Source organism: Muntiacus reevesi, chromosome 1, assembly GCF_963930625.1.
Source record: "Muntiacus reevesi chromosome 1, mMunRee1.1, whole genome shotgun sequence".
Taxonomy (NCBI): domain Eukaryota; kingdom Metazoa; phylum Chordata; class Mammalia; order Artiodactyla; family Cervidae; genus Muntiacus; species Muntiacus reevesi.
This window is the reverse complement of record NC_089249.1, coordinates 156,606,547-156,633,550: the sequence shown is the minus strand read 5'-3', so window position 1 is coordinate 156,633,550 and position 27,004 is coordinate 156,606,547. Positions and strand designations below refer to the sequence as shown.

The 27,004-nt window shown below is 52.5% G+C and overlaps 1 protein-coding gene across 5 annotated transcripts; it reads left to right on the top strand.

The window, feature by feature from the left end:
• Positions 1-4,947: 4,947 nt before the first annotated feature.
• SLC5A9 (solute carrier family 5 member 9) lies at positions 4,948-26,203 on the top strand. 5 transcript variants are annotated; one of them, XR_010662342.1, is made up of 16 exons: positions 4,948-5,109; positions 7,506-7,577; positions 10,397-10,501; positions 10,805-10,969; positions 12,102-12,207; positions 13,012-13,092; positions 13,402-13,607; positions 13,780-13,915; positions 14,403-14,510; positions 17,510-17,660; positions 19,178-19,346; positions 20,907-21,122; positions 23,899-24,058; positions 24,630-25,130; positions 25,297-25,373; positions 25,467-26,203. XR_010662342.1 is itself a non-coding variant. In XM_065929207.1 (14 exons), exons 1-14 carry the CDS (start codon positions 4,948-4,950, stop codon positions 24,836-24,838), a joined length of 2,046 nt encoding a protein of 681 aa, XP_065785279.1. In that variant the 3' UTR covers positions 24,839-26,203. The 5 variants fall into 5 exon arrangements, 2 of the variants coding, with proteins under 2 accessions (XP_065785279.1, XP_065785300.1); XR_010662339.1 differs by having other exon boundaries at positions 25,297-26,203; XR_010662340.1 differs by having other exon boundaries at positions 24,630-25,373.
• Positions 26,204-27,004: the final 801 nt, after the last annotated feature.

The following is a 27,004-nucleotide window of genomic DNA, read 5'->3' as shown; positions in this document are numbered from 1 at the left end:
GACCTGCAGTGCCAAAGAGGAGAAATCAGGGCAGGAAGGTTTTGACTTAAAGGCTGTGGCTCAGCTCATGACCTAACAAGTTTTAGTCTGACTCTTCCTTGTGGGTGCTCCCATGGTCCACTTGGGGTTCGCTCAGTTGGAAGAGTCTCCCAGGGCACCCAGCCTCCACACCGCATCCTTAATCCATTCTTCCATGGCTTCCAGGAATCTGGAGCTTCACTGCCCAACTCTCCCAGCTGAAGCCCCAGGCCCCTTCCAGGTGGTCCATTGGACAGGGTCTCGGAGGGTCCTCATGCTGTCTTTTTCATGCATGTGATCCATACCTAGTACACACACATACACAGGAGGAAAACTTCCAAGCACTCTTTGCTCCACCCCAGGGTATAGGTCAATCCCACACTGATAATTCCTGTCCACCCCATGTGGAAGCAGCCGGGCAGCCACAGCTACTGCCTTCTACATGCTTCAGGTTGAGGCAGACTGTGGTGACCCCAGCTGCAGGAACATGCACCAAGCTCTCCAAGTTTCCCTGCCAAAGCCCCTCTATTCAAAATATTGGGGCAATGGGGAAGCAACCCCCAATACCTTTCCCCCTTTTTGTTGGGAAAATATAGCAAAGATACATCCAGAGAAATATTCACAAAATACTTTTAATTACTCCTTACAGAGCCTTTTTGTGATCCACAAGGCTTTAGTGTAGTCGACGAAGCAGAAGTAGATGTTTTTCTGGAATTTCCTTGCTTTTTCTATGATCCAACAGACCTTGGCAGTTTCATCTCTGGTTCCTCTGCCTTTGCTAAACCCAGCATGTACATCTGGAAGTTTTTGGTTCACGTACTGTTGAAGCCTATCTTGGAGAATTTTGAGCATGACCTTACTGGCATGTGACATGAGTGTAACTGTATAGAAGTCTGAACATTCTTTAGTATTGCCATTCTTTGAGATTGGAATGAAAACTGACCTTTTCCAGTCCTGTGGCCACTGCTGAGTTTTATAAAATCTGTTGACATATTGAGTGCAACACTTTAACAGCATCATCTTCTAGGATTTTAATTAGCTCAGCTGGAATTCCATCACCTCCACTAGCTTTGTTTGTAGTAATGCTTCCTAAGCCCCACTTGATTTTGCACTCCAAATGTCTGGCTCTAAGTGAGTGACCACATCATCCTGGTTATCCAGGTCATTAAAACCTCTTTTGTATAGTTCTTCTGTGTATTTTTGCCACCTCTTCTTAATCTCTTCTGCTTCTGTTACGTCCTTACTATTTCTGTCCTTTATCATGCCCATTCTGGCATGAAATATTCCCTTGATATCTCCAGTTTTCTCAACGAGATCTCTACAGTCTTTCTTATCCTACTGTTTTCCTCTATTTCTTTGCATTGTTCTTTGAAGAAGGGCTTCTCATCTCTCCTTGCTGTTCTCAGGAATTTAGCATTAAGTTGGGTGTATCTCTCCCTTTCTCGTTTGCCTTGCACTTCTTTTCTCAGCTATTTGTAAAGTCTCCTCATGAGAATACCAGACCACCTTACCTGCCTCCTGAGAAACCTGTTTGCAGGCCAGGAAGCAACAGCTAGAACCAGATGTGGAGCAACTGACAGGTTCCAAATTGGGAAAGGAGTATGACAAGACTGTATATAGTCATCCTACTTATTTAACTTACATGCAGAGTATATCAAGTGAAATGCCAGGTTAGATGAAACACAAACTAGAGTCAAGACTGCCAGGAGAAATAGCAACAACCTCTGATATCCAGATGACACCACTCTAATGGCAGAAAGTGCAGGGGAACTAAAGACTCTCTTGATGAGAATGAGAGAGAAGAGGGAAAAAGCTGGCTTAAAACTCAACATTCAAAAAACTAAGACTGCAGTACCCAGTACCATCATTTCATGGCAAGTAGGAGGGAGAAACACAGAAGCAGTGACAGATTTTATTTTCTTGGGCTCCAACATCACTGTGGATGGTGACTGCAGCCATGAAATTAAAAGATGCTTGCTCCTTGGAAGAAAAGCCGTGACAAACCTAGAGACAAACCTTGCACTTCTTTTCTCAGCTATTTGTAAAGTCTCCTCATGAGAATACCAGACCACCTTACCTGCCTCCTGAGAAACCTTAAAAACAGAGACATCACTTTGCCAATAAAGGTCTGTATAGTCAGAACCATGGCTTCTCTGGTAGTCATGTATGGATGAGAGTGGACCCTTAAGAAGGCTTAGTGCTTAAGACTTGATGCTTTTGAATTACAGTACTGGAGAAGACTCTTGAGAGTCCCTTGGACTGCAAGGAGATCAAATCAGTCAATCCTAAAGGAAATCAGTCCTGAATATTCATTGGAAGGGCTCATGCTGAAACTGAAACTCAATCTTTTGGCCACCTGATGTGAAGAGACAACTCATTAGAAAAGATCCTGCTGCTGAGAAAGATTGAAGACAAAAGGAGAAAGGAGTGGCAGAGGATGAGATGGCTAGATAGCATCGAAAACTCAATGGACATGAATCTGACCAAATTCTGATAGTGACGGACAGATCATCAACAGGCATTTGAATCCTCAGCTGCCATCCAAGAGTGCCTTGGTGAGGGTTGATTTGCCCTACTTTCTAGATCTGTTTGCCCCAGCTGGGCCTGCACTTTGTGCTATGCCTGGTTTTAATGATGACTAGTGCACTGTCTGGCCATAAGTACCAATTCTCCCAGCTATTCCTGTGCAGCCCTGCCTGCCTCAGGCAGCTTCTCTCCTGCTAAATTGTTGTTTCCAACAGGCTGTGAGCGGGAACGTAAATGCCAAAGCACAATTGCCAGGCCCGAGTTGGGGCCTCAGGGCTCAGTGATACAGCAAAGGCTTGAGGTTTGAGCAGAGGCTTTATGATGTCTATTCTGGTGGTTTCACAGCCTTTTGCATCCCCAGCCCTCCACCCTCCACACTCTCTAGGCTCTGAATCTCCAAGTTGCCTGATGACCTAACAGATAGTTCACAGGAGTGGCTGAAGTCAGCCCAAACCAGTTCATTTGGGGTTAGGAACTCCGGGAGATACTGAAGGACAGGGAAGCCTGGCATGCTGTAGTCCATGGGGTTGCAAGAGTCGGTCACAATCTGGCGACTGAACAACAACAAAAATGTCCTGTGGGTTGCAGCTAAGCCTCAGGTATCTGTGAGGGGTGGCTGGGGGCCCAGTGCATGAGTAGCAGAACCCTGAGGGCCAGTGTGGGTCCCTTGGGTAGTGGGCGTAGGAGGAAGTGACTCAGGTCATCTCCCCACTGTACTCCTCTTCTCTTCTCTGGCGTGATCAGTCTGGATTCCTCACCGTGGTTGAGGGGCCTGAGCTCAGACATCTCCCTCCCTCCCTGATGAACACAACTATGTGGCCAGCTTCGTAGCCTCTACACAGCTCACCCCCAGACAACATGGGGCCCAGAGAACTTGGCTTCATCTCTAAATATGAGCAGGGAGGACCCTTCTTCTGTAAAGAATTGGAGTCACCTCTCTATCTTTCTGGCATCAGATACTAATGGGCGCTGGCCCCCGGAGCCGCACCCACAGCTGAGTCTACTCCAGCCTCTCTCCCAATGCAGTGGCCTGTCTCTGAGCTCAGCAAGGCCTATGCCTGATGTTCTCAGCCAGGGGTCCAAGGAGCTGGGAGGAGAGGTGTCCCAGGAGCTATGTTTCACTTCCCTTTCTCCAAAAGGGGAGGGAAGAGGGCCTGGTCCTTTACATCTGGCCTGGAATCCTCATAGGGTGCTGGGTTGGGTGTGGATGGCAGTGAACAGGGGCCCCTGATCCTCTGGCCTGGACCCCTGACTCCTGAGTGTGCAACCAAATGCAGAGCAGATGTTCCCAAGACTGAAATGTCCCAAATTCAGCAACTTTCAGAGGGCAGTATGGGCACACCCATGTGCCTGATGCCTGGGCCCCTTGGGGGTTCCTGTTCGTTTCTTGGTGTGGGCCCCCCGCCCCGCCCAAGAGCGGGCAGTCACTCAGGGTTTGCAGAGGCTCTCGGGAGCACATCTCAAACTCAGTAGCAATGTGAGGGCTCCCTGAGGCGGACACCAGGCTCAGAGTCACTGAGCAGCCTGCCCACGGTCAGCCTGCTGTTGGAGACGTGCAGCTGGAACTTAAAAGCAGGCTGCGCAGGTCTCAGGCCTGGCCTGACCCCCCGTGCCCTGACTGCATGTCTCAGGGCACCTGCATCTCTCTCTGGACCTGGGGGGCGGCCCTCTGTCTTGTCCAGGAGCACTTCTTTGTCACAGCACAGGGCAGGAGTGTAGACGCAGCAGGTGTGAATCCTAGCCTTGCTCTGTAGCTTGGAGGAAACCATGTCTCTGCCCAGGCCTGTTTCCTACATCCTGAAAAAAGGAAAATGACACCTGGGTGTGTTGGAGGTAGGAGCACGTGACATAGTAGACCCTTTGCAAGGGTCACAGCAGACCCCCCTTCTCCCTGCGTCTCTTCCACTGGGCATAAGGAATGTGCATGGATCTGACCATTAAGACACCCCAACTCCAGGCCCAGCTTCACCTTTATTTCCGGGGTCCCTTTCCCTTCCTGGGCCTCTGTTCTCTGTCCACACAAGCATGACCTTGAGCATCTTGATTCTGAAGTCTCCCCCCAACCCCCTGCCCAGTTCAGGTCGCCAGGACCCTGTTCTTTTCCTCCTGTTTTTTCCTCCTACTCCTGCTCCTCTCAGGGGTGGGAGTGTGTGTGTGTGTGTGTGTGTGTGTGTGTGTGTGTGTGCACGCATGCACGTGTGTGTGTGTGTGTGTGTTTGCAGGGAAAGGGAGAGGCCTGGGGCTGGCAGTTAGGGGAAAGGGGCGGGAGTATCAGGACTTTATGTGCCGCTGGGGCTCAGGGATGGCTCAGGGCCAATGGTGCTCGGGCCTGTTTAATCATTATAGGAAAGGAATGAAGCCAGGAGCACCTCAAAGTCCAGTCTGGTTGTGACTGACTAGCAGATGAGCACGGAGCTGGCAGCAATGGGGCCTGGAGCTTCGGGAAATGGGGTCAGCACTGCGACTGTTCCACGCTCAGCGCCGGGTCCCGGAGTCAGCCTGCACGCCTATGATATCGCCGTCCTAGTCGTCTACTTTGTCTTCGTCATCGGAGTAGGGGTCTGGGTGAGTAGCCTGGAGGTTGGAGGTTGGCAGGGGAGGCAGAGACCGGCTCTCCTCTGCGGCCGGTTGTGGACCTGGGGACAGGGGTGGGCAGAAGGCAGGCATGTCTGGGAAGCACAGGGACCACTGCAGAAGGATTTTAATGGAGGATCACCCTCTCAACCCCTCCATTGAGAGATGGGCAGCTGAGGCCCAGAGAGGGCTGACTTGTTTGAGCTCACACAGTGAGCCCGAAGCAGGCCAGGCCTGAACCCCAGTCTCTGGACTCGCTGTCTCTGTGCATCTGATGCCTTTGACCCCACGCACACTTGGCCCCCTGAGTCCCATTCCTGCCTCTTCCTCATGCCAGGATCCCCAGCTCTGAGAGTGCTTGATTCCTGACCCTGCCACGCCCTCCACTGGACAGCATCTTGGCGTGGAGCTGAGCTTTCTAAAAGAGCTGGGGCAAGTGTGCTCATGGGAAGGGAGTCAGTTGGTTCCCAGTGGGTTGTGGTCTCCAGTGTTCACCGGAGCCTCGGTGCCATAAATGGGGGCCAGGCTTGCAAGACTAGGAGCCCTGAGTTCAGATGCCAACTCCAACAGTTAGGGCAGCGTGGCCCCAGGAATATACTACAGAGCCTTAGTTTTCTCACTCAGACAATGAGAATAAAAAGGACTACTTGGTTTAGGAACATGACACATTTAAGGATCTGGTACAGTGCCCAACACACAGCCTGCAGCAATAAATGACCCCTATTGTCTCTGCAGCAATCGAGGGAAATGCCAGCACCTTTAGACTCCACTGTGAGGCTGAGAGGGATCTGAGTCCCATATGGTCACTTACAAGGCTGTGGCAAGACCCTCTCTGGACTTCAGTCTCCTCATCTGTAAAGTGGGACAAGCAGTCCCTGCTTCCCAAGGTGTGTGAGGAAGAATGGGGCAAACAGGCTTGCTGGCTCCCAGGAGACCACAGTCGTGAGAATCACCAGCTCCTCTCCTTCATGACTTTGGACAAATTGCTTCCCATTTGGGGACCCCAATTTCCTCATCTGTAGTGTAAATTCTTCCTGTTCATCTATCCTTCCCGAAGACCATGGGTGACACAGAAATTCCAAGCAAAGGCTTGACAAGCCTCAGGCCCTGCACAGCTGTCCTACCCTACTGAATAATATATGCCTTTCTCTCAAGGGAACAGATGCTTCTTTCAATTTCCCTTCTTTCTTCCAGTCCTTCAGGCATTTCTGATGTCTGTAGACCCAACCAGACATTTACTATCTTCAGCATCTTAATTTATTTGGTCACTAAGTCATGTCCGACTCTATGACCCCATGGACTTAAGTATGCCAGGCTTCCCTGTCCTTAACTATCTCCCGGAGTTTGCTCGAACTCATGTCCATTGAGTTAGTGATGCTATCTAACCATCTCATCCTCTGCCATCCCCTTCTCTTCCTGCCTTCAATCCTTCCCAGCACCAGGGTCTTTTCTAATGAGTTGGCTCTTCCCATCAGGTGGCCAAAGTATTGGCGTTTCACATCAGTCCTCCCAATGAATATTCAGGGTTGATTTCCTTTAGGATTGACTGGTTTGATCTCCTTGTAGTCCACGGGACTCTCAAGAGTCTTCTCCAGCATCACAATTCTAAAGTATGAATTCTTTGGCACTTAGCCCTCTTGCATCTTAATAATGGCTTTAAATTTATCCCCCTTACCCTTTACCCTGTCTCACTTTCTGCATTCTGAGAGAAAGTTCTTTCATTCTTCACTCCCTTTCAGTCCTCAGAGTAATTCTTCAAAAAGGCAGCCACTGACCCCCTCCCGGTGTAGGACAGGGTTTGCTCCAGGGTCTTGGGTGGGCCTCAGTGATGTGATCTGACTAGAGGCAGGGGCAGGAGAACCCCCCATTCCTGCCCCTGGCAGAGCCCTGCCTCTGTCTGGGGACCAAGTTCTTTGCATCCTCCGAGCTCCCAGGATGGGAGCCTGGCTGGGTGGAGGGAGCAGGGCGTTTTCCTCACCACGGTAGCCTGAGGATGAGATCCCAACTCACTTCCTGAAGCAATATTTGGATGGGGCGGAGGGCAGGATAGTGCACAAGAGGACTGCCAGTAATCTGGTCACAGGCACAGTGCCGTGCATTCAGTGGGGCATTTCACACGCCCTGCCCCACCTCCATCCCAGCACCCCCTCCCCTATTAGCTCCCTTGTTCTTCACACCAGTCCTGGTGGGCGATGTGATGAGCAAGGGGACCCAGAGAGAGCAGCTGACCCCATCAAAGCCCCATAGCTTAAAGATGGTGAAGCCTCCAGCCTCGGATCCCACCCCATGTCCCCACAGTGCCAGAAACCGCAGGGCAGGGAATCTGGGGCAGAGTGCAGAGCCTGGGGAGACTCGGGATTTCCTCACTCTTGCTGTTTCCTTTCCAGTCGTCCATTCGTGCGAGCCGAGGGACCATCGGTGGCTACTTCCTGGCGGGGAGGTCCATGAGCTGGTGGCCAGTGAGTTCACCTTCCTCCTTCCCTTCCCCACACCTCCCAGTCCCACCTCACCTTCTCCCACCTGGACCAAGGCTACAGCCTCTGAGGGGTTTCCTGGCTCTGGACTCCTTCCCTCAGGTCCAGAGACACCTGGCATCCTGAGAGATGTTGCAAATGCACAACTGGGACCCACATCCACTGGGTGCCTCCTAAGTGTGGGTCCCGGGCAGGACGCTGGACCTACAGAGCCCACCCAGAGTGTTCCCATTCTAGTGGGGCTCAGAGGTGAGCCAGGAAGACAGACTCATAAGAAACCTGATGGTTGCTCAGCCGGAGGGGAGCATGGGGTCTGTAAGAATGTGGAGGAGGCCTCTATCCTCCGGACAGTGGAAGTGGGCTTAGGAAAGATTTTCTTGGGAAAGTGACACATAAATACTGCAGTTCAGGGAAGGAAATCCTAGAAGTAAAATTCCACCATCCTGAGGCCTTTGTGAAGACCAGGCCCTCCCATCAGGCCTCCCCACTTGCTCCTCTTGGTCCTCCAGGCTAGCTTCCTCTTCCTGAAATAAGATGGAGGGAGTTGAGCCCTGCCTCAAAACTAACAGTGGAGAAGTCAGCCCCTGGGGACCACTGAAGCTGGGCAGATGCCCGGGCATGCCTGACGCATGGCACGTGTGTGCATGGACTCACACACACCCACACACTCACACCCCTGTCTTGATTCTCACCAGCCTCCCCACCCAAAGAGCGGCCTCAGACTCACCAAAGAGCAGAGGAACCCAGGAGGCCCACAGGGCTTTCTGGAAGGTTCGGTGTCTGGGACAAGGAGAGGTGCAGGCAGGAGTATGAGAGAATCCCCAGGGATGTGGGGGCTGTGGGCCTGGCAGCTCACAGGGACAGGGGCAGGGTCCCTGGTGCTGCCAGCATCCCCTCACCAGAATAATGAGAACCCATTGGGGCCGTTCTGCTCAGCTTGTGCCCCCACCCCAACCCTAAATTGCAGCCCTGGAAGCGAGTCCGTGAGAAGGACAGAAGAGGACCGGCACGTCTCCTCTGGTCCATTCAGGAGGGTGAGCAGGGGCTGGCCTGGATGTTCAGTCCTGCGGAGAACAGAGCTCTGGGGTGTGGGGAAAGCCAAGGCTTTGGAGCAGGACAGGGTGCCCCAAAGATGGAGGTGGAGCCAGGTCTGGGAATGTACACCCTGTGGGAAAGAGGATGTGGGGCTCCCTCCTTGGGGGACAGGGCTGGAGCTGAGCCACCTGCATGGAGAGCAGTTTCAGTCTGAGTCGGGCGGAACCAGCCGCGGATGGGGACTCTCGGTCCCTCTGCCCCGCTGGAAAGTGTGTTTCTGGTGTCTGTGATGATTGGCCAACAACCAGCCCGCTTCCCTACTCAGCCAGTCCCGAGGAGTGCCTGGTCCCCTCCCTGTGTCCTGAGAGCAGTGTGACTGGGAGTTAAGGGCAGAGGGAGCAGCAGCATCCTTGTCTCAGAGGGGCCATGTGGGTCCCCTGCTGACCTTGTGGGTGTCTCCTTGAGTGATGAGTTAGGAGCCCTGGGCAGGGTGGAGGTGAGACACCTTGCTGCCCCGAGAGCAGCCTGGGGAGCCTCTTCCTCCAAAGTGGAAGGCCCAGTGCTCTGTGCTCTGGTCGGCAGTCCAGCCCAGCCGCAGCATCCCAGGACCACCAGACAGAGGGAGGGGGTACGCGTGGGCGGCAGCATGGCTCAAAGTCCTCAGCTAGGTCAGACGGGTCATTATCGCTGTGCCTTTCCATGACTGCTTCCTCTCTGAATGTCTCAGAGCTTTCCCTTCTCACTTCCTGCTGCTCAGCACCACGATTTTATTAAGGTGACACAGGGTCCAAGACTGGCTCTTCCCCTCCAGCCCCCAGCCCCTCCTCTTACCAGTGATGAGCCTGTCTGAAAGATAACACTGACAAATGCTTACTAACTGCCTAACACCCATCAAGCAGTGGTTACTGGAGCAGATGGCCAGGGTCGAAATCCTCATACTGTCACTGATTAGTTCTGGAACTTGAGCAAGTTATTTACCTGTGCCTCAGTCTCCCCAAGAACAATGGGGATGATAACAGAACCTTCCTCCTGGGGTTGTCATGAGGAGTCAGTGAGTTGTTATATTTAGAATAGAACTTGGCACTTGGCAATGCTGCTGGTGTACGGACCGCTATGACTGTCATCATTATTGGTCTAATAGCATTGCTTCGGAGTAGTTAGCTGCCTCCAGGAGAAAAATTAACTCAGGTGCTGGCCCCCGTGGCTCCTCCCCTGAGGAGGAGGAGCCTGGCCCTCCTCTGGAGTCTGCAGGAAAGGGGTGGCAGAAGGCCTCCCCCATCCCTCTCATGGGGGACTCTCTTCCCGTTAGCCTTCTTCTCTCTGGAGGCCCTTAGACCCATGGTCCCAGAGCAGAGCTTCATGCTCCTTAATGGACCATGCTTTCCATGTCTTTTCATCTTTCCCACTTTGCCTCTCAAATCCCTGGATGTCCTGGAGGCAGTGACTTCATTTCTCCTAAACATTAACTCCTTCCTCTGTAAAGTGGAAAGATTAGTACCCATACCTCCAAATACTTGTGGAGATTAAGTTTTTAGTGCATACAAAATGCCCAGTACAATGTCTGACATACAGTAAGTGCCTAATACATGTCTGTTCTGTTCAGCCTCCTCATTGCTCCCCCATTTCCTCTCCTCCCTCTGATCTCACATTTATGAGTTCAGGTTCTGCTCCCTCTGCCTCCATCCCAGATCCTGAAGCTCATAGTCCTGACTCCAAATTGATTCAGATAAAAACTGACCCCGACCCTTGACCCCTCTTGTGCCTTGCAGATCGGAGCATCTCTGATGTCCAGCAATGTGGGCAGCGGCTTGTTCATCGGCCTGGCTGGGACGGGGGCTGCTGGAGGCCTTGCTGTGGGTGGCTTTGAGTGGAATGTAAGGAAGTTGGCCTGGAAGATTCTCAGGGATAGAGGGGGTCTTAACCTTCTCTACCCTACCCTGTCCCTGACCTTAGTGCTAAGAGAAACCTCAAAGGTGCTTGGGGAGGCTGCATGGTAAGTGGAGAACCCATTTTACAGATAAGGAAACCAAGACCTGATGGACCTTATCAGAGATCACACAGGACTGAACTCAGGCCTCCGATCCCTTACTTCCCTGCCCAGGGCTCTCCTCTGCATGGACCACACCTCCTCCATCCACGTTTAGAACATGGATCCCTTTTTCTCCCCATTCTCCCAGGCAACCTGGCTGCTTCTGGCCCTTGGCTGGATCTTCGTCCCCGTGTACATTGCAGCCGGTGTGGTCACAATGCCTCAGTACCTGAAGAAGCGATTCGGGGGCCAGCGGATCCAGGTGTACATGTCTGTCCTTTCTCTCATCCTCTACATCTTCACCAAGATTTCAGTGAGTACCTGTTCCCATGTGGCCATTTCATGTCTCTCTGAAAATGTTTAGTAGAGGGCACAGTACATTGTTGTTGTATGTATGTATGTATTGATAGATGGATAAATGGATGGATGGATGGATAAATGAATAGATGGGTGGATGGATGCCTAGATGGATAGAGGAAGGATAATAGACATGGAGGATGAATTCACACTCCTTCATCACATGCTCCCCCCACAGCAGCAGAGTAATTAGAGTTGGGCGATAAATGTTTGTTGAATGAATAACAGTTGCTCTATCCAAAGAACTCACAATTTCAAGTTCATTCACTCATTTATCTTCCCATTAAATTAATATTCATTCAGCACTGAGAATGTTACCATTAAAAAGGATGTATTCCTCCTCGATTGATGTAAACTCAGAAGACAAACTCAGGTCAAACGATTGGCAGAGGTCCGCACAGAGCCCCAGCTCTGGGGCTGGAAGCAAAGTTTGGGTCCTGAGGCCCATTCCAGGCCTCCTGCAGCCCCTGTCATGGATCACAAAACACTCAGGGAAAGGGACCAGAATGCATGCGCTGGGTCCAGGGCTGGAAAAAGTACAGCCTCTTTTCCACCAATGCTTGTAAGCAACTCTAAATCAGCTCCGGCCAAGGCTGTGACCCCAAGTCCTCCGGTAAAGCCCAGCACGTGGGTCACCAGGAACTGTGTCATCTGCACTGGGGTTCCGGCTCTGTCAGGTCACCTGGGGCCCCCATCAGGTCCGAGTGGGCTGGTGCTCTTTCAGGGAGCAGTTGGAGACCCTCTGGGTTCCCACCCTCTCCCCCAGGGGCCTCCTCCTCCTGCCCCCCACTCCTGCCTCACGTCCTCAGCGTGCTCCTCCGTCCTTCACCACCCGCACACGCTGCTGGGAGTGCAGCTGGATCGCAGGGCTCTCGGGCTCAGAACTGCTCGCTCTCCTGCTCTGCAATCCCCATGGATCCTCAGTGTCCACAGGCCAAGCCCGTCCTCCCGAGCACGTCACTTAAGGCTCATCCTCACTGTGCTCTGAGGGCCGACAGCACGGGGCATCACTGAGCAGGAAGGAGACATTCCCCAGTGCACACAGAGGGCCTCGGGTGACCTGGGCTCCTGGGCCCCTGTCCCTGCAGACTGACATCTTCTCTGGAGCCCTGTTCATCCAGATGGCCTTGGGCTGGAACCTTTACCTCTCCACGGTGACCCTGCTGGTGGTGACGGCCGTCTACACCATCACAGGTAGGGCCAAGGGGAGGTCACGTTGGGTGCAAGTGCTGGGAACAGAGACAGGGAGAGGTGGAAGGGGAAGTTTCGGATGGCAGGGGCACAGAGGTCCAGGGAGGGATGGTATGAAAACTGACCGGGAGAGCAAGAAAGAGAAGCAGGAGGGGGAAGGAGAGAGGCAGGCAAAGATGCAGAATCAGAGGAAAAGATGGAAGGACACAGTGCATCAGAGAAAAGGGGAGTCAGAAAGGGAAGAAACAGGAGGAAGCAGAGCCGGCTCGAGAGAGCTGGGGAAGGAGAGACGCTCGGAGACACAGAGAAAGATGGACAGCAGGGAACTGGGTGATGAATGGGGGACTGTCACCGGGCCAGACTCACCACAGGCTGCTCCAGACAACAGCCACAAGCCTGCCTTCTTCTGTCTCCTCCAGAGCCCCTCACAGGCCTGAATGCCCAAGATGTGGGCTCAGGCAGACTTACTGCTGGCTAAGGTGTGGGGGAGCTTAAATGGGCGCTGGGGTGGGGAGGAAGGAAGGGAGGCCTCCTCGGGGAGCTATCAGCGCAGCCAAGGACGGGAGTTGGTGTATCACAAAAGCAGAGCAAAGGACAGAAAGAGAAGGGCCTGAGGGCCTGTGGCCATGACCAGCCTCACCTGCGGGCAGACTGGAGGAACACGAGGGGCGGGGAAGGCGGAGGCCAGAGTCCACTGGCTGAGGGCTCCGTGTGTTCTCTGGGCTCCCCAGTGTGGCCGGGCACAGGGCGGGCACCCCGAGGGGAAGGCCCCGCTAGTGCTGACGCGCCCTCTCCTTGGGTCCCCAGGGGGCCTCACGGCCGTGATCTACACAGACACTCTGCAGACCGTGATCATGGTCGGGGGAGCCCTGGTCCTCATGTTTCTGGGTAAGGAAGAGGCCTGAATACATCCCTGCCCCCTAAACTCCTCTCTGATCCGGCTCTGGCCATCACATCTGTGGCCTGCAGAGCACTGAGCCATGCCCCGCTCCAGGCAGGGCTCCCAAAGAGCAGGATTCTCCCTCCACCAAACCAGGGCTCTTGAGCTTGAGCCCCACTCCCCCTCTCATCCCCATGTTCCATACGAGTTCCAAGCTCAGGGATCCCACACAGGACTGGAATTCTTGGGGGTGGGGGGTAGGTGACAAGCCCAGTGGGGCCCAGGGCTGTTTCATTCACTGAGGTCTCTCCCTGCAGGCTTTCAGGAGGTGGGCTGGTACCCAGGCCTGGAGGAGCGGTACAGGCAGGCCATCCCTAACGTCACAGTCCCCAACACCACCTGTCACCTACCCCGGCCCGACGCCTTCCACATGCTCCGGGACCCTGTGAGCGGGGACCTCCCCTGGCCAGGCCTCATGTTCGGGCTCACGGTGCTGGCCACGTGGTGTTGGTGCACGGACCAGGTGAGGCCCTTATCATGCCTGGCCCAGCTCGCCACCAACCGGGAGGGCCCCTGTGGGTGCCGATGCACAGAGGGCTGGGACTGGGCACAGTCAGCGACCACGCCATGGCTCGCCAGGGCCGAGCAGAGCCTGAGCCGGCCCAGGTGGCATGCCTGCCCCGATGCCTTTTCAGGTCATCGTGCAGAGGTCTCTCTCTGCCAAGAGTCTGTCCCATGCCAAGGGGGGCTCCGTGCTGGGGGGCTACCTGAAGATCCTGCCCATGTTCTTCATTGTCATGCCCGGCATGATCAGCCGGGCCCTGTACCCAGGTAAGAGTCAGTCCCCCTCCGGGCAATATTGGACCAGAGCAGGGACCACACACACTGTTTCCATTAAGAACACATAGTACATATGTTAGGTTCTGTGGGTCTGACCTACAGAATGTATCTCATTAGAAGAACCTTGTATCTGAATGTCATTTTAAAGTCCAGCTTTCTGTTTATAAGGGAAAGACAAACTGAGGCACTCATGGTGCTTTGTAAGGATATTTACTTAACGATATTTACTATTTGTTAAAATAAAAGGTCTAAAATATAAAGGAGTCTATCAGGATTTGCAGGGTGGTATGTGGTTGAGAAATTTACCAGATACCAATAAACCGCAAGACCCAATATCAGCCTATCCTTGGACCCTCTAGACACTGGCCCCTGCCAGAATCACCAATGAACATTTTTTTCTATAGGGTCAGAAAGCACATATTGAGCCAGCCCAAGAAGGCATGGGATAATTTGGGTCTAACTACCATCACTTCTGCAGATGAGGTGGGCTGTGTGGACCCCGACGTCTGCCAAGCGATCTGCGGGACCCGTGTGGGATGTTCCAACATCGCCTACCCCAAGCTGGTCATGGCTCTCATGCCCGTGGGTAAGTCCATCTCCCTCGCAGCACGCTTCACACCAGCTTTCCAACAAAGTCCAGAACCCACTATCCAGGATAGACTGATTGCATTAAGGAAGCACATGGATGGGAAGAGAAAATGGGAGCATTTACCTCCGCACCCCACTTTCTAACACACACACACACACCTCCGCACCCCACTTCCTAATACACACACACACACACACACACACACACGTTTTCACAGGCATCTGTAGGGCTCTGCTCTGCCCTGGCTCTGGAGAGGCAGGGATAGAAGGCAGGACTCTGTGCGGTCTCCAGGGCAGAAGGCGCGATACAATGTGACCAGTCTGAGGACACAGCGGGGATGAGGGACCCATAGTAGGCACCTGACCCAGTTTGGGGGAATATGAAGGAAGGTTTTCCAGAGGAGAGGAAATAGAGCTTAGTCCCAGGGGACATCTTAGGCAGACAAGGGGGAGGGGCGTGGGAAATGTCATTCTGGGGAGGAGGGCCGCATGTACAAAGGCCCAGGGTTGAGAGAGAGCGTGAAACCTGAACTGCAAACTGCCAGTGTGGACTCAGATGCAGCAGGAGTGAAGACCACCTTTGCGGGGAGGACATGGTGGCCACGGCCCACTGTGTAGCATGACCTTTACTCTGAGGGCAGTGGAGGGTCACGGGGGTTTCAGGCTGGCATGCGTGATTAGGGGCTTCCCTAGTAGCTCAGACGGTAAAGCATCTGTCTGCAATGCAGGAGACCCGGGTTCAGTCCCTGGGTTGGAAGATCCCATGGAGAAGGAAATGGCAACCACTCCAGTATTCTTGCCTGGAGAATTCCATGGACAGAGGAGCCTGGCAGGCTATAGTCCATGGGGTCGCAAAGAGTCGGACACGACTGAGTGACTAATACACACACACACATGATCAGATGTGTGCTTAGAAAGATCACTCTACATGGAGGGTTCAGCTTAGGTGGAGGCAGGGAGATGATTACTGAGGGACTTCCAGTGGTCCAGGTTGTGATGGTGGCTTGGCTAGGGTCAGTGGCTTTAGGGATGGACAGGAAGGGTTTAGATGATATTTGTGAGACAGAATTGACTCTATGACTGATTGCATTTGAGGGACAAGAAACACAGAGATCCAAAGAGGGCTCGCAGGTCTTGACTTTACAGTAATATTGAGACTGGGGACACAGGGGAAAAAAGCAGGTTTATGGAAGAAAGTTGAGTTATTCCCTCCCTCCAGTAGAAACAGTGAAGGTAAAATGAATCAAAGAAATAGTGGAGGTGGGGTGGAAGCCCAGCTATGATGGAGCAAACGCAGAGGGACTGGCCGAGAGATGTGGGAAGAAGGTAGAGGAAGAGGTCTGGGATAACTTGGTGGTGTCCAGTTAGAGATCAGAAATTTATCATTAACCAAGAGAAGAAGCAGGGGCCCCAGAGGAGATGCTGTCCTAGATCTGGGACACCTTGAGCCTTCTAGGGAGGCAAGCAGTGGGTGGTTAAATATTTGGACTGAGGGGAAGGAGGACTAAGGTGGATCTGGCCAGAGAGTCTTGTTTCTAGATGCTTCTTCATCAGAATCATACAGACCAGATATCAGCAGGCCCGACCCTCCCTTGTTACAGGTGTAAAACAGGCCCAGAAAAGATCAGGACTGGTCCAAAGATCACACAGCTAGTTACTTGCAGAATCAGGAAAGAAACCCACAGCTTCTGACTATGGGAAACTGTAAGGAGGTTTCTCAAAAAACTAAAAGTAGAACTACCATAAGATCCCACAATTCCACTCCTGGGTATATACTCCAAAAAACCCAAAAATACTAATTCTAAAAGATATATGCACTCCATTGTTCATAGTAGCACTAGCTATAATTGCCAAGATAAGGAAGTAAGCTAAATGCCCATCAACAGATGAATGGATAAAGGTGGTATGCACACACACACAGACACACACAAATGGAATACTACTAAGCCATAAGAAAGAGAAGAGTTTTGCTATTTACAGCACCATGGATGAACTTGGAGGGCATTATACTAAGTGAAATAAGTCAGAGAGAGAAAGACAAATATGGTATATTATCACTTGTATGTGGAATCTAAAAAAACAAACTAGTGAATATAACAAAAAAGAAGCAGATTCATAGATACAGATAAGGAACAAGTGGTTCCTGGGAACGGGGGACCCTGGGGTGGAGAAGTAAAAGATGCAAATTACCGGGATTCTTCAGGCAAGAACACTGGAGTGGGTTGCCGTTTCCTTCTCCAATGCATGAAAATGAAAAGTGAAAGTGAAGTCGCTCAGTCGTGTCCGACTTTTAGCGACCCCATGGACTGCAGCCTACCAGGCTCCTCCGTCCATGGGATTTTCCAGGCAAGAGTACTGGAGTGGGGTGCCATTGCCTTCTCTGTACTGGGTATAAGATAGGCTCAAAGATGCATTGTACAACACAGGGAATATGACCAATATTTTTTAGTAACTGTAAAAAGGAAAGTAACCTTTAAAGTTTGCATTACAAATTAAAATAAATAAAATAAAAATATTTAAAAAACTCAGAGCTTTCTGCTGCCCAGGCTGGGGCTTTAGCCTGGCACCATAGTGTCCATGATAAAGGTACAAAACACTGAAAAAAAACTCAATAATTAATAATCACCCTTCTCCCAATCAGGGCCCACTAACCAAGTGTCTACAGGTTTAAAATCCAGATTGAGATGGCCAAGCTGACAAGAACCTTAAAGGTCACCTGGTCCCACATCCTTTAACATGCAGATGAGGAAACTGAGGCTCAGGGAGGGCAGATGACTTGGCCATGGCCACAGAGGAAGGCAGAGGCAGAGGGTGGCTGGGACCAGCCTCTAGTTCTATGAGTTTCCTGGGTTCCTGGATGGGCACCTCATTCAACACCTCCACCATACCTTCCCCTTCTCTGAGCTCCTGACTCTGCTGGATGCTGGCAGCCTTTATAGCTCCTGGCAGATCGGCCTTCACGGGCCAGCTGTCCACAGACACCTCGTCTCTCCCCAGGTCTGCGGGGCCTGATGATCGCGGTGATCATGGCCGCCCTCATGAGCTCACTCACCTCCATCTTCAACAGCAGCAGCACCCTGTTCGCCATTGATGTGTGGCAGCGCTTCCGCAGGAATGCAACAGAACAGGAGCTGATGGTGGTGGGCAGGTGCGCGGGCCCATCCTTCCTGGGTCCTCTTCCCGTAGGCAGACATCTCTCCCCCTCTGCTCCCTGCCCTGGGTGACCCCAAGGAGATGTGGCTGCGTCTGGGCCCTGCCCAGGCAGTCAGAGCACCTGGGTCTTGTGCCACCTTTCTCTCTGACATCAGGGAAGTTCTTCTCCAACTCTGGACCATTCTCCTCCCTCCAGATAAGGAGGAAAAAGAGTCTCTTCCCTGCCTGCTTGTTCAATTTTATCTTGGAACTGATCAAGAGGGTAAATGAGAGAAGCTGACAAAGCATTTAATCAATGAAAGATGAACTGTATTGATGAGAAGGAGTTAGCAAGCAGCTCACCCCCAGTGTCTTCCAGACCAGCTCTGGCTGTCACCCCAGGATACCAGAAAGACTACTCATTCACTCCATCAGACTCACTCTCAGCAGGCATCTTGCATCAAAATTTTCTGCTGGGGACGCAGGGTTGATTTATATGGTCCTGCCCTGAGGGTGCACACAGTTTAAGAGAAAGGCAGAAACACAGGTAATGCAGTGGGTGGATGGAGATGTTCATAGAAAGTTTGTCTCCAAAGGATGCAGAGCTTTGAACACTCAGCTGAAAATTTTGAACCTTATCTCACAGATATTCATTTTATGCTCTTCAAGACATAACTTGGTGGCTATTTTTACTTTTTCTCTCTAGGTTGGGGATTTATAGTTTACATAAAGTTAAGAGGACCTTTCGGAAATCTTTGCTTCATAATTTAAGGTTCTATAACTCAAGTTTCTGAATGTTCATTCTCCCTTTTGGTAGATGGTACTTGAGTTTAGACAACTTACTCTTGTCCATCTCCTTACCTTTGCCCTCACTGTTTCTTCCATCATGATACCTTCTGCCCATGGCTGCCTAAGGGACCCCTAATGCCCACTTATCTGTGCACCCCCAACTCTACGCCTAGGGACTGACCATTGAAGGATCTGAGTGAAGGACAGATTGTACAAACGGGAGGAGGATGAGAGCGAAGTGAATGGCAGGGAGGTCATTAGGTAGCTGCTGCTCTACTGGGACCAGAAAGAGAGAGAATGGGAGGGAAAGACGAGGGGAGGACAGACTCCTTTGCCCATCTGACAAATTTACAGCAATCAGTGGGGATTGGGCGCCATCTCCTGGCAATATGCAATATTGCACCCAACACACCCAAGAACAGTTTTTCAACCAGAGGCCCTTTACTGGGGTGGATGATGAAGGGGAAAGGTATGGATTTATTTCTTCCTGAAAACAGATGGTCCACACACCCCCTTCAAGGGATCTAAAGTTTAAGTTCCAGAGTTTTATTTGGATTCTATAATTCTAATGTTCTGGGATTTTACGAATATAAATGTCTGTAACCTTTGCATCTGGGATGCTGGCCTTCCATCAGTCTCTGATTGAGCGAGCACGCGTTCCTCTCCTCTCTCCCTTCCTGGTCCCCACTCACCCCCTGCTGAGCGGCCTAAGCACCCCTCACAGCGCCCTGCGCCCTCCTGCAGAGCATTCGTGGTCTTCCTGGTCGTCATCAGCATCCTCTGGATCCCCATCATCCAAAGCTCCAATAGCGGGCAGCTCTTCGACTACATCCAGTCTGTCACCAGCTACCTGGCCCCGCCCATCACTGCCCTCTTCCTGCTGGCCATCTTCTGCAAGAGAGTCACAGAGCCTGTGAGTACAGCTGCACACCTGTCTCTCCCAGAACATCAGAGGGTCAGGAGAGCCACTCGGTCTATGACCTGACTGCTGTCTCCAGCCTTCCAACTCCCCATCCATAGTAACAGGTCAAGATTTATTCATTCACTCAACAAACATTCATCCCATTATGGAGGCTCTGGGGATGCAATGGTTTGCAAAGTTCACGTCTACCACCACTGGGCCAGAGGGAGGAGAGATGATTCAACATGTGGTAATAGCAAAGTAGGATGGCTTCTCAGGTGGTGCTAGCAGTAAGGAATCCGCCTGCCAATGCAGGAGATGAAAGAGACGCAGATTCAGTCCCTGGGTCAGGAAGATTTTCTGAAGTAGGAAATGGCAACCTGCTCCAGTATTCTTGCCTGGAAAATTCCATGAACAGAGGAGCCTGGTGGGCTACAGCCCATGGGGCCACAAAGAGTCAGACACAACTGAGAAATAAAAACATATACACAAATAGGATGCCTGCTATGGGAACAAAAAGCAGGAGCGCCTAACCTATGGGATGCCTGGGAGGGGGTCACAAAGGGACATCTGAGCTGAGATCTGAAGGATTAATGGGAGAGGAAAGAGTGTTCCAGACAGAAGGGTCAGTGCGTATAATAGCCCATGGGGACAGGAAGATCTCTAACACTGTAAGGTTTTACATGTTAGCAAATTAACAGCAGAGAATGATGAAGCCAAGTGGAGCTTACAGGGGTGCACATGTGCCATTCAGAAAGCTGCACTGAAATCGAACAGATCTCGGGAGGTGCCAGGAGGGTCACCTTGGTCACTCCCTGGGAGAGCCTGGAAAAGAGAGCCCCAGATCCATTGGCTGTACCTTGGGGGAGGTGAGGAACGTTGTGGATATGACCGCACGGGGCCACCTGAGAGCCCAGGGCCACGATGAAGGAGACCAGAGGCCCCTCCTCAGTTCGGACGCTGAGCCAGGCCTCTGCTGGGTCTACTGTTTGCAGAGCTCAAGGCCCCCTGCTGATAACCAGCATGCACACCGGGACTTAGTTGAGGTCTGGAGGTTTCTATTCATTCCAGAATTTTTGAAACTGGGCCAGCATCTCATATTTTGAAAATAAAAGCCTTCTCACCCTTATACCTGGGAAACAGGTGTAGGTTAGGGTCCAACAGTGCTACAGAGAAGATATGAAATTGAGCTTTTCTTTAAAAAAGGAAGTGCTCTAATTCTGATTTATGATGACAGGAATTTGGGGAGGAAGATCCTGGTTTTCCCCGCTGATTATAAAGATTCCATTCTAGTTGAACATTAAACATCTATCCTTAGTACTTCGTCATTTGCTTATCGCTGCTCGTGAGTGAGGTCGAGCCACTGCTCTGGTCATTGTTCCACCGTGGAGCCTGGTCTGTCTGGTTCTGGAGCCCGTGTCCTTTCCAGTACATCACTCCGCCTGCCTTTAGGATAAGACAGCCCCTCAGCATTCACTCAGGCAGGCTTGCACACGCTGTGACAACCTGTGGCTTTTAGCTTCCGAGGCTCTCCCACCTGGATCCCACCCCTGGCGTGCCCTCTTTCCGCAGGGAGCCTTCTGGGGCCTCCTGTTTGGCCTGGTGGTGGGGCTTCTACGCATGATCCTGGAGTTCTGCTACCCAGCCCCCGCCTGCGGGGAGGAGGACCGCAGGCCGGCAGTGCTCAAGGACATCCACTACCTGTACTTCGCACTCCTCCTCTGCGGGCTCACGGCCATCGTCATCGTCGCGGTCAGCCTCTGCACAGCTCCCATCCCCGAGGAAAAGGCAAGTGGAGTGCTTGCAGTGAGGGCCCCGTGCTCCCCTTCCCCAGCGCCTGGAATCTCACCACTGACCTTCACTATACTGGTTGTGGTCACGGATGTCTTGGGGATGGTGAGCTCCTTGTGCTGTTCATTCCCAAGTGGAAAGTAATTCATTCAATTAGAAAATTACTCAATGGGCACATACTCTGGGCCCGGCCCTGTCCTGGGCTTACAAAGATGAACAGTCCCTGCCAGCCACTGTCCATTGGAAGTGGGGGGCGAGGGGAGGAGGAAAGGAAGACCTCATCACCACCAACAGTTACTCTACTAAGACAAAGCACAGAAGGACCGAGCTCAAAGGGGGCAGTGGAGAGCAGGAGAGGCAGGCATCCGGGGGGAGGGGAAGGGTGCTCTGACAAGGTCACTTGGAGTTGGACCTTGAAGAAACCGGTCTACGAAAAAAGAAACAATCTAGCAGAGTAAGAGCTCAGCCTGAAACCCTCAGAGCTCCCATGCTGATGGATTTACCAGTCCTCAGACAGGGATGCTCTGGCTTCTGAAACTTTGTTTTCTTTAGTGTAAAAGGGCATTAGTTCGCTCAGGCTGCCATAACGAAGTACAACATACTGAGTGGCTTCAACGATAGAAATTATTTTCCCGCAGGTCTGCAGGCCAGACGTCAAGGGGTCAGCAGGGTTATTTCCTCCGAGGCTTCTCCCCTTGGCTCATAGATGGCCGTGTTCCCTCTTCATGTGTGCTTTCCCCTGTGTCTGCCTGTGTCCTGATCTCTTTTCTAAGTACACCAGTCACATTGGATTGGAGTTCACTCATCAGACCTCATTTAACCTTAATCACGTCTTTAAAGAGGGGCTTCGCAGGCGGTGCTAGTGGTAAAGAACCCACCTGCCAGTGCAAGAGTCCTAAGGGGCGTGGGTTCAGTCCTTGGGTCGGAAAATCCCCCAGAAGGAGGGCATGACAACCCACTCCAGTATTCTTGCCTGGAGAATCCCATGGCCAGAGGAGCCTGATGGACTACAGTCCATGGGGTCACAAAGGGTCAGACACAATTGAAATTAGCACGCACCTCTTTAAAGAACCTCTCTCCAAATACAGTTACACTGTGAAGTAGGGGGCGATTAAGACTTCAGCATGTGAATTTGGGGGGAACAGTATTCTGCCCGTAACAGAGCCCATGTCAAAAGTTGGTCCCTGAAACACTGGGTGGAAATAACTAATAACACTCCTTACCTTTAGAGTTGGCAAAACAATTTCTACCTTTGGTGTAATGAAACCCTACAAACAAGCGGCATCTTCACAGATGAGCCAAGAGGTTGACTTCCCCAGGGGACTCACTCCAGAAATGATCCTGCAGCTTCCCCATTGTCTGCTGTCTCATTCCGTACCGAAATCCTTCCCAGTGAAAACTATCCTCCTTGGCTCCTGGCTCCTCCAGATACAGTTGTCTCCCTCTCTGAGCCTCAGCAGCAAACTTTGTGGAGAATGGTCTCCATCCCCAGCCTCCACTTCCCTCTCATTTACTTCCCATCCCGCTGCTGGAGTCCCACTGCCCTCTGGCGCCGCTCACGCCAAGATGCCCAACAACCTTGTAACTAAAAATCAACGGCCACTTCCCCATCCTCACCTTAGGTGGATTCTGAGAAGAACCAGCTATCACTGCCCACGTGCTGCATCCTGGAGACCTCTCTTCTGCTCATTGTAGTTTTTTCCTGCCAGCTGACTGCCCCACTGCCATCCTCGTGGGGTTTTCCTCCTGCTCCTTAAATATCGTTGTTCCTTGTGTGCGCTGTCAGTTCCTCTCTCCCCCGCCTGCTTCCTCAGTCATCACAGCCTGCAGAGCTCAGTCCTCAACCGTGACACTGCCCCCTCCTGGGACCTCTGGCCGCTCCTTTTTTCTTGTTTCACTTGCACAGCTGGCTCTAGGCTGGATCCCATCAGTTCACTCCAGGAGATCTTGCTAAAGCCTAGAACTCAACCTCTTTCCTCTGCCTCTGTCTTCCGTGACTCTCCACTGCCGGCCAGTTTCATTTGGGGTCAGCTCCTCCACCCGAACGCAGAAGTCACTATGTGGGGCATGAAGGAAAGTTACATGGCTCAAAATAGCCTGGAGTTAAAACTTCCCTCTGGGTCCTCCCCACCATTCTACGCAAAACAAAGAACTCTCTCACCTGAAGGGAAAAAAAAAAAAAAAGGATATTAAGGTTGATTAAGACCAATTCCCAGCCAGTCCAGCCTCTGACCGATCTCCAGAATTCCTTGCCCCAGCCGTTTAAGAGATAACTACTCGGAATAACTTTGGAAAAGAACAGGCCCCCTGAAAACAGTAGATTTCCACATACATGCCTATATATACTCACTCTTCTTGGGTGAGTGCAGCAGTTCACTCATCTGACTGCTGCCCCTTCTCGCCTCATTAAAGGTGATCTGTTCCTGTAAAGTGCCGGTCTATTTCCGAACCTCGCCTTCTCTAACTCCCTTACCCTACAGGGCGCGTCTGCCTGTCCCCAGTCTTGCTTCTCCTTGTCTGTGAGCTCAGGGGCCCAGCCTGATCTGCTGAGATTTTGGCCCCTGGCAGGAGGCCTGCAAGGAGCAGGTGCAAGGAGTTCAGGTTTTCAAAGGACGGGTGAGTCGGGGGTCAGAGCCCGGCCTCCTCCAGTCGCGAGCTCCTTCCTTGTTCTCCACGAGGCTCTGCCGGCCTCCCAGGAAACGGGGTGTTCTCTTCTTACAGCCCGACTGCCCTCCAAAGGGACCTGAGCTGAGACTGTTTGCTTTCCCTCCAGCTGGCTCGCCTGACCTGGTGGACACGGAACCGCCCCCGCTCTGAGCTGGAGAAGCAGCCCCCCGAGAGCACAGCGGGGACAGCGGAGGTGGCCTCTGGGGAGGGCCCCGCAGGGGCCGGAGGAGCAGAGGACCCCAGCCAGGGCCGGGAGCAGACTGCAGGTAGGCTGAGGGAATACGGGGGCGGAGGGAAGCGATGGAGACAGACACCGGGTCATGGTTCCCCAAAGACCCCATTTGGGGGTTCATTGGGGATGGGGTCCCTAAGGGAATCCCCAAAATATCACCCTTCCCCCTTCCCAGATGACTATTGATATTAAATGAGTAAGGCAGATGGGAGCCGAAATATTGCCCTCATTACTGAGAAAGTGCAGGTGTAGGATTGGTTTATATCGCAGGGCAGTGTGCTTCCTAATGCTGAGCCACTGGGTCCTCGGGCGCTCTGAACTGGGAGGAGCGGCATTACCCTCACCCCGCAACACGCCGCCCCTGGAGATCCATCCACTACACAACAGTTAGGGGTTTCAGCGTGATGCCCTAGTTCAGCACCCCGCCGGCAGCTTGCACCCAGGCTAGGCTGACCCCTCCGCCTGCCCCTGGCCCTCCTACGCGCCTGTCCCCTTTCCTGGGTTTCTCACCATCTCTCTCCCGGCCCTGCTCTCTCATCACCCCCTTCTCCCACCTGTGCTCTGCCGCTCCCCTGCCTCCGTCCCCTCTGACTCCCGTCCCTCAGCCCCACGCAGGTCCTGGGGACAGTGGCTCTGGCGCTGGCTCTGCGGGCTCTCGGGGGCCCCGGAGCAAGCGCTGAGCCCCGCCGAGAAGGCCGCCCTGGAGCAGAAACTGACCAGCATCGCGGAGGAGCCGCTCTGGAGGAGCGTCTGCAACATTAACGCCGTGGTCCTGCTGGCCGTCAATGTCTTCCTCTGGGGCTATTTTGCGTGACTCCGCACGCCTGGCTTCGGCCCGGGCAGGCTCAACACCGGCAGGCCTGGCCGGCTGCAGACAGGCTCTCCCCCCGCCTCGCTGTACACACGGAACCCTCAGAGGCTGAGACTGCAGCCGGCCCCGACGAGTACCCTGTCCAGGCTGCACCCTGAGGAGTGGAGCCCGAGGCCCGGAGAGGGCGCTTGGTCTGCTCAGGACACACGGCAGGACTCGCACGGGATCTCGGACTCCAGCTCTCTCCACTCCAGAACCTTTCACTCCTGCCTCAGAAACAGGTTTCCCTCCTCTGGTGAGTCTGTTCAGGAGCTTTTACTCTACATGAGGTCACAAAAGTGATAGAGTGGCAAGTAAGTTGCAAAAAATCCTCTGGTGTCTTTGCTCACCCTTACCCTTTCCTTATCCACCTTCTCTCCCCTTTACTGTCTGGCTCCCAATCCCCGCTCATCTATTTCCAGTTGGAACCTCCCCAGGAAGGCCTTATACTCTCATTGGCAGCTCTGTCGACTGGAAGGAGTGAAGGACCAGGTGGAGGGTAAGCAAGGCGGCAGCTGGCACTGGGACAGGGAGCTCTTCTTGGCACACTCAGATCTCCCGGTTCCTACTCTCACATTCAAACATGCACCAGGTCTCCAGCCCTTGAGGGACTTGGAGGCCGGCTGGAGAGAAAGGGCTTGCTGGAGACAAGAGAGATGAAGACCTGGAGAGACAGGGCTTGTTGGAGACAAGAGAGATGAAGACCGGCTGCTTGGTGCTATGAGTAAGCCTGGCAGAGGGGCAGTGAAGACCACCTAGGAGACCCTGCAGCTGCGCCTCTGCCCTCTCCCTCTGCCTGCCAGGCATCCAACTACCCTGGAAAACACCCTGACCTCGCCTGGGTGTCCCTCCTCCAGGAAGCTGCCTGATGCCCGCAACTGGGTCAAAGTCCCATTCCTGCTCCCACACCCTCTGGACCTACTTCTGTGACAGTGCTGACCACAGTACTGTGAGATTTGCCTCCCAGACCAGACAGCACTCCAAGGGGCGGGGACCAAGTGACTTTGTACCCAGAAAGTGACAGGGGTTGCATTAGTAATAGTAAATGTTGAATTGGTAATTCTACAAAGTCCTGGCTGGGTGGTGAGCTGGGGAGCTGGGGAGCTGGGGGTGGGGAAGAGTCTACTTCAGTTGGAGTTTACACTGAGTCTCAGATGTCTACAATGAAACCACAGCCCTGTCCCATTGCCGAAGACACCCATGAGAATGTCCCTTCCTTCTTTCGTCTTCATCTAGGCTGTCCCTACTCTCATGGGATCCATTTTAATGCTGACTTTGATCACTTTATGTTAATCACTCATCATAATTGAATACAAATAAAATTCTTGTTTTGAGGGCTTCAATACCCCTAAGTATATGACTACCTCTTGTAGTGCTGCCTCTACATTTCTGTGCCCATCAACCGTTTCCCATTCTGGTTCACCTCCCATGTCTATGCTATCCTTACTGTTCATCAGGACCCTTTCTGGGCACTCAGCTGTTTCCGCTAATTTCCCTCAAACCATCTACGTAAGGCATTTATGTGCAACCGATTATACTGAAGGTTTGGGGACGGGAAGAGCTGTAAGCTACAGAAGCACAACTTAAAATTACATATTGAACACCCCCATTTCTCAGAGCTCCTCTTCAGCCTGCTCTGAGAACTTCCCCATGGGTCTCACCAAGTCCAGCCTCCTGCTACTCGCTGTGGTCCCGATTCCTCTCCCAGCAGCTGCTCTCACGTATTCCTCTCCTCTTTTCTCTTTTGAGGACCTCTTCCTCAGTTCCCCCTACCTTTGTTCTACTGAGTCTCATCTGTACTCCAGACCTATGTGCTTTAACCCATAGATTCATGAGCACACTGTTAACTGTGGTCAGACAGCAGGAAGGGTGATCTTTCTCCTTCTCTATCTTCTGTGTTTGGTTAATTCCTACTTATTGCTCACATCTCAACATGAAAGTCACGTCCCTCCAAAGGGAAGTTATGTCATCCCAGTCACCATCTCAGCTTGGCCACCTGCATCCCAGAGTAGGTGAGTCCCCAGTATCCAACATGTAGTCTCATGGTTCCAACTTTACCTTTAAAGAAAGTGCAGAGTAACATTTGCATAATTACTACATTTACACTTATCTTGTCCCCTAGATTGCAAA

Coding starts and splice junctions, on each gene's coding strand:
- SLC5A9 (XM_065929207.1), top strand. CDS start 4,948: ATGAGCACGGAGCTGGCAGCAATGGGGCCTGGAGCTTCGGGAAATGGG. Junction 12,208..13,011: donor GGCCGTCTACACCATCACAG/GTAGGGCCAAGG, acceptor TTGGGTCCCCAG/GGGGCCTCACGGCCGTGATC. Junction 14,511..17,509: donor CATGGCTCTCATGCCCGTGG/GTAAGTCCATCT, acceptor GTCTCTCCCCAG/GTCTGCGGGGCCTGATGATC.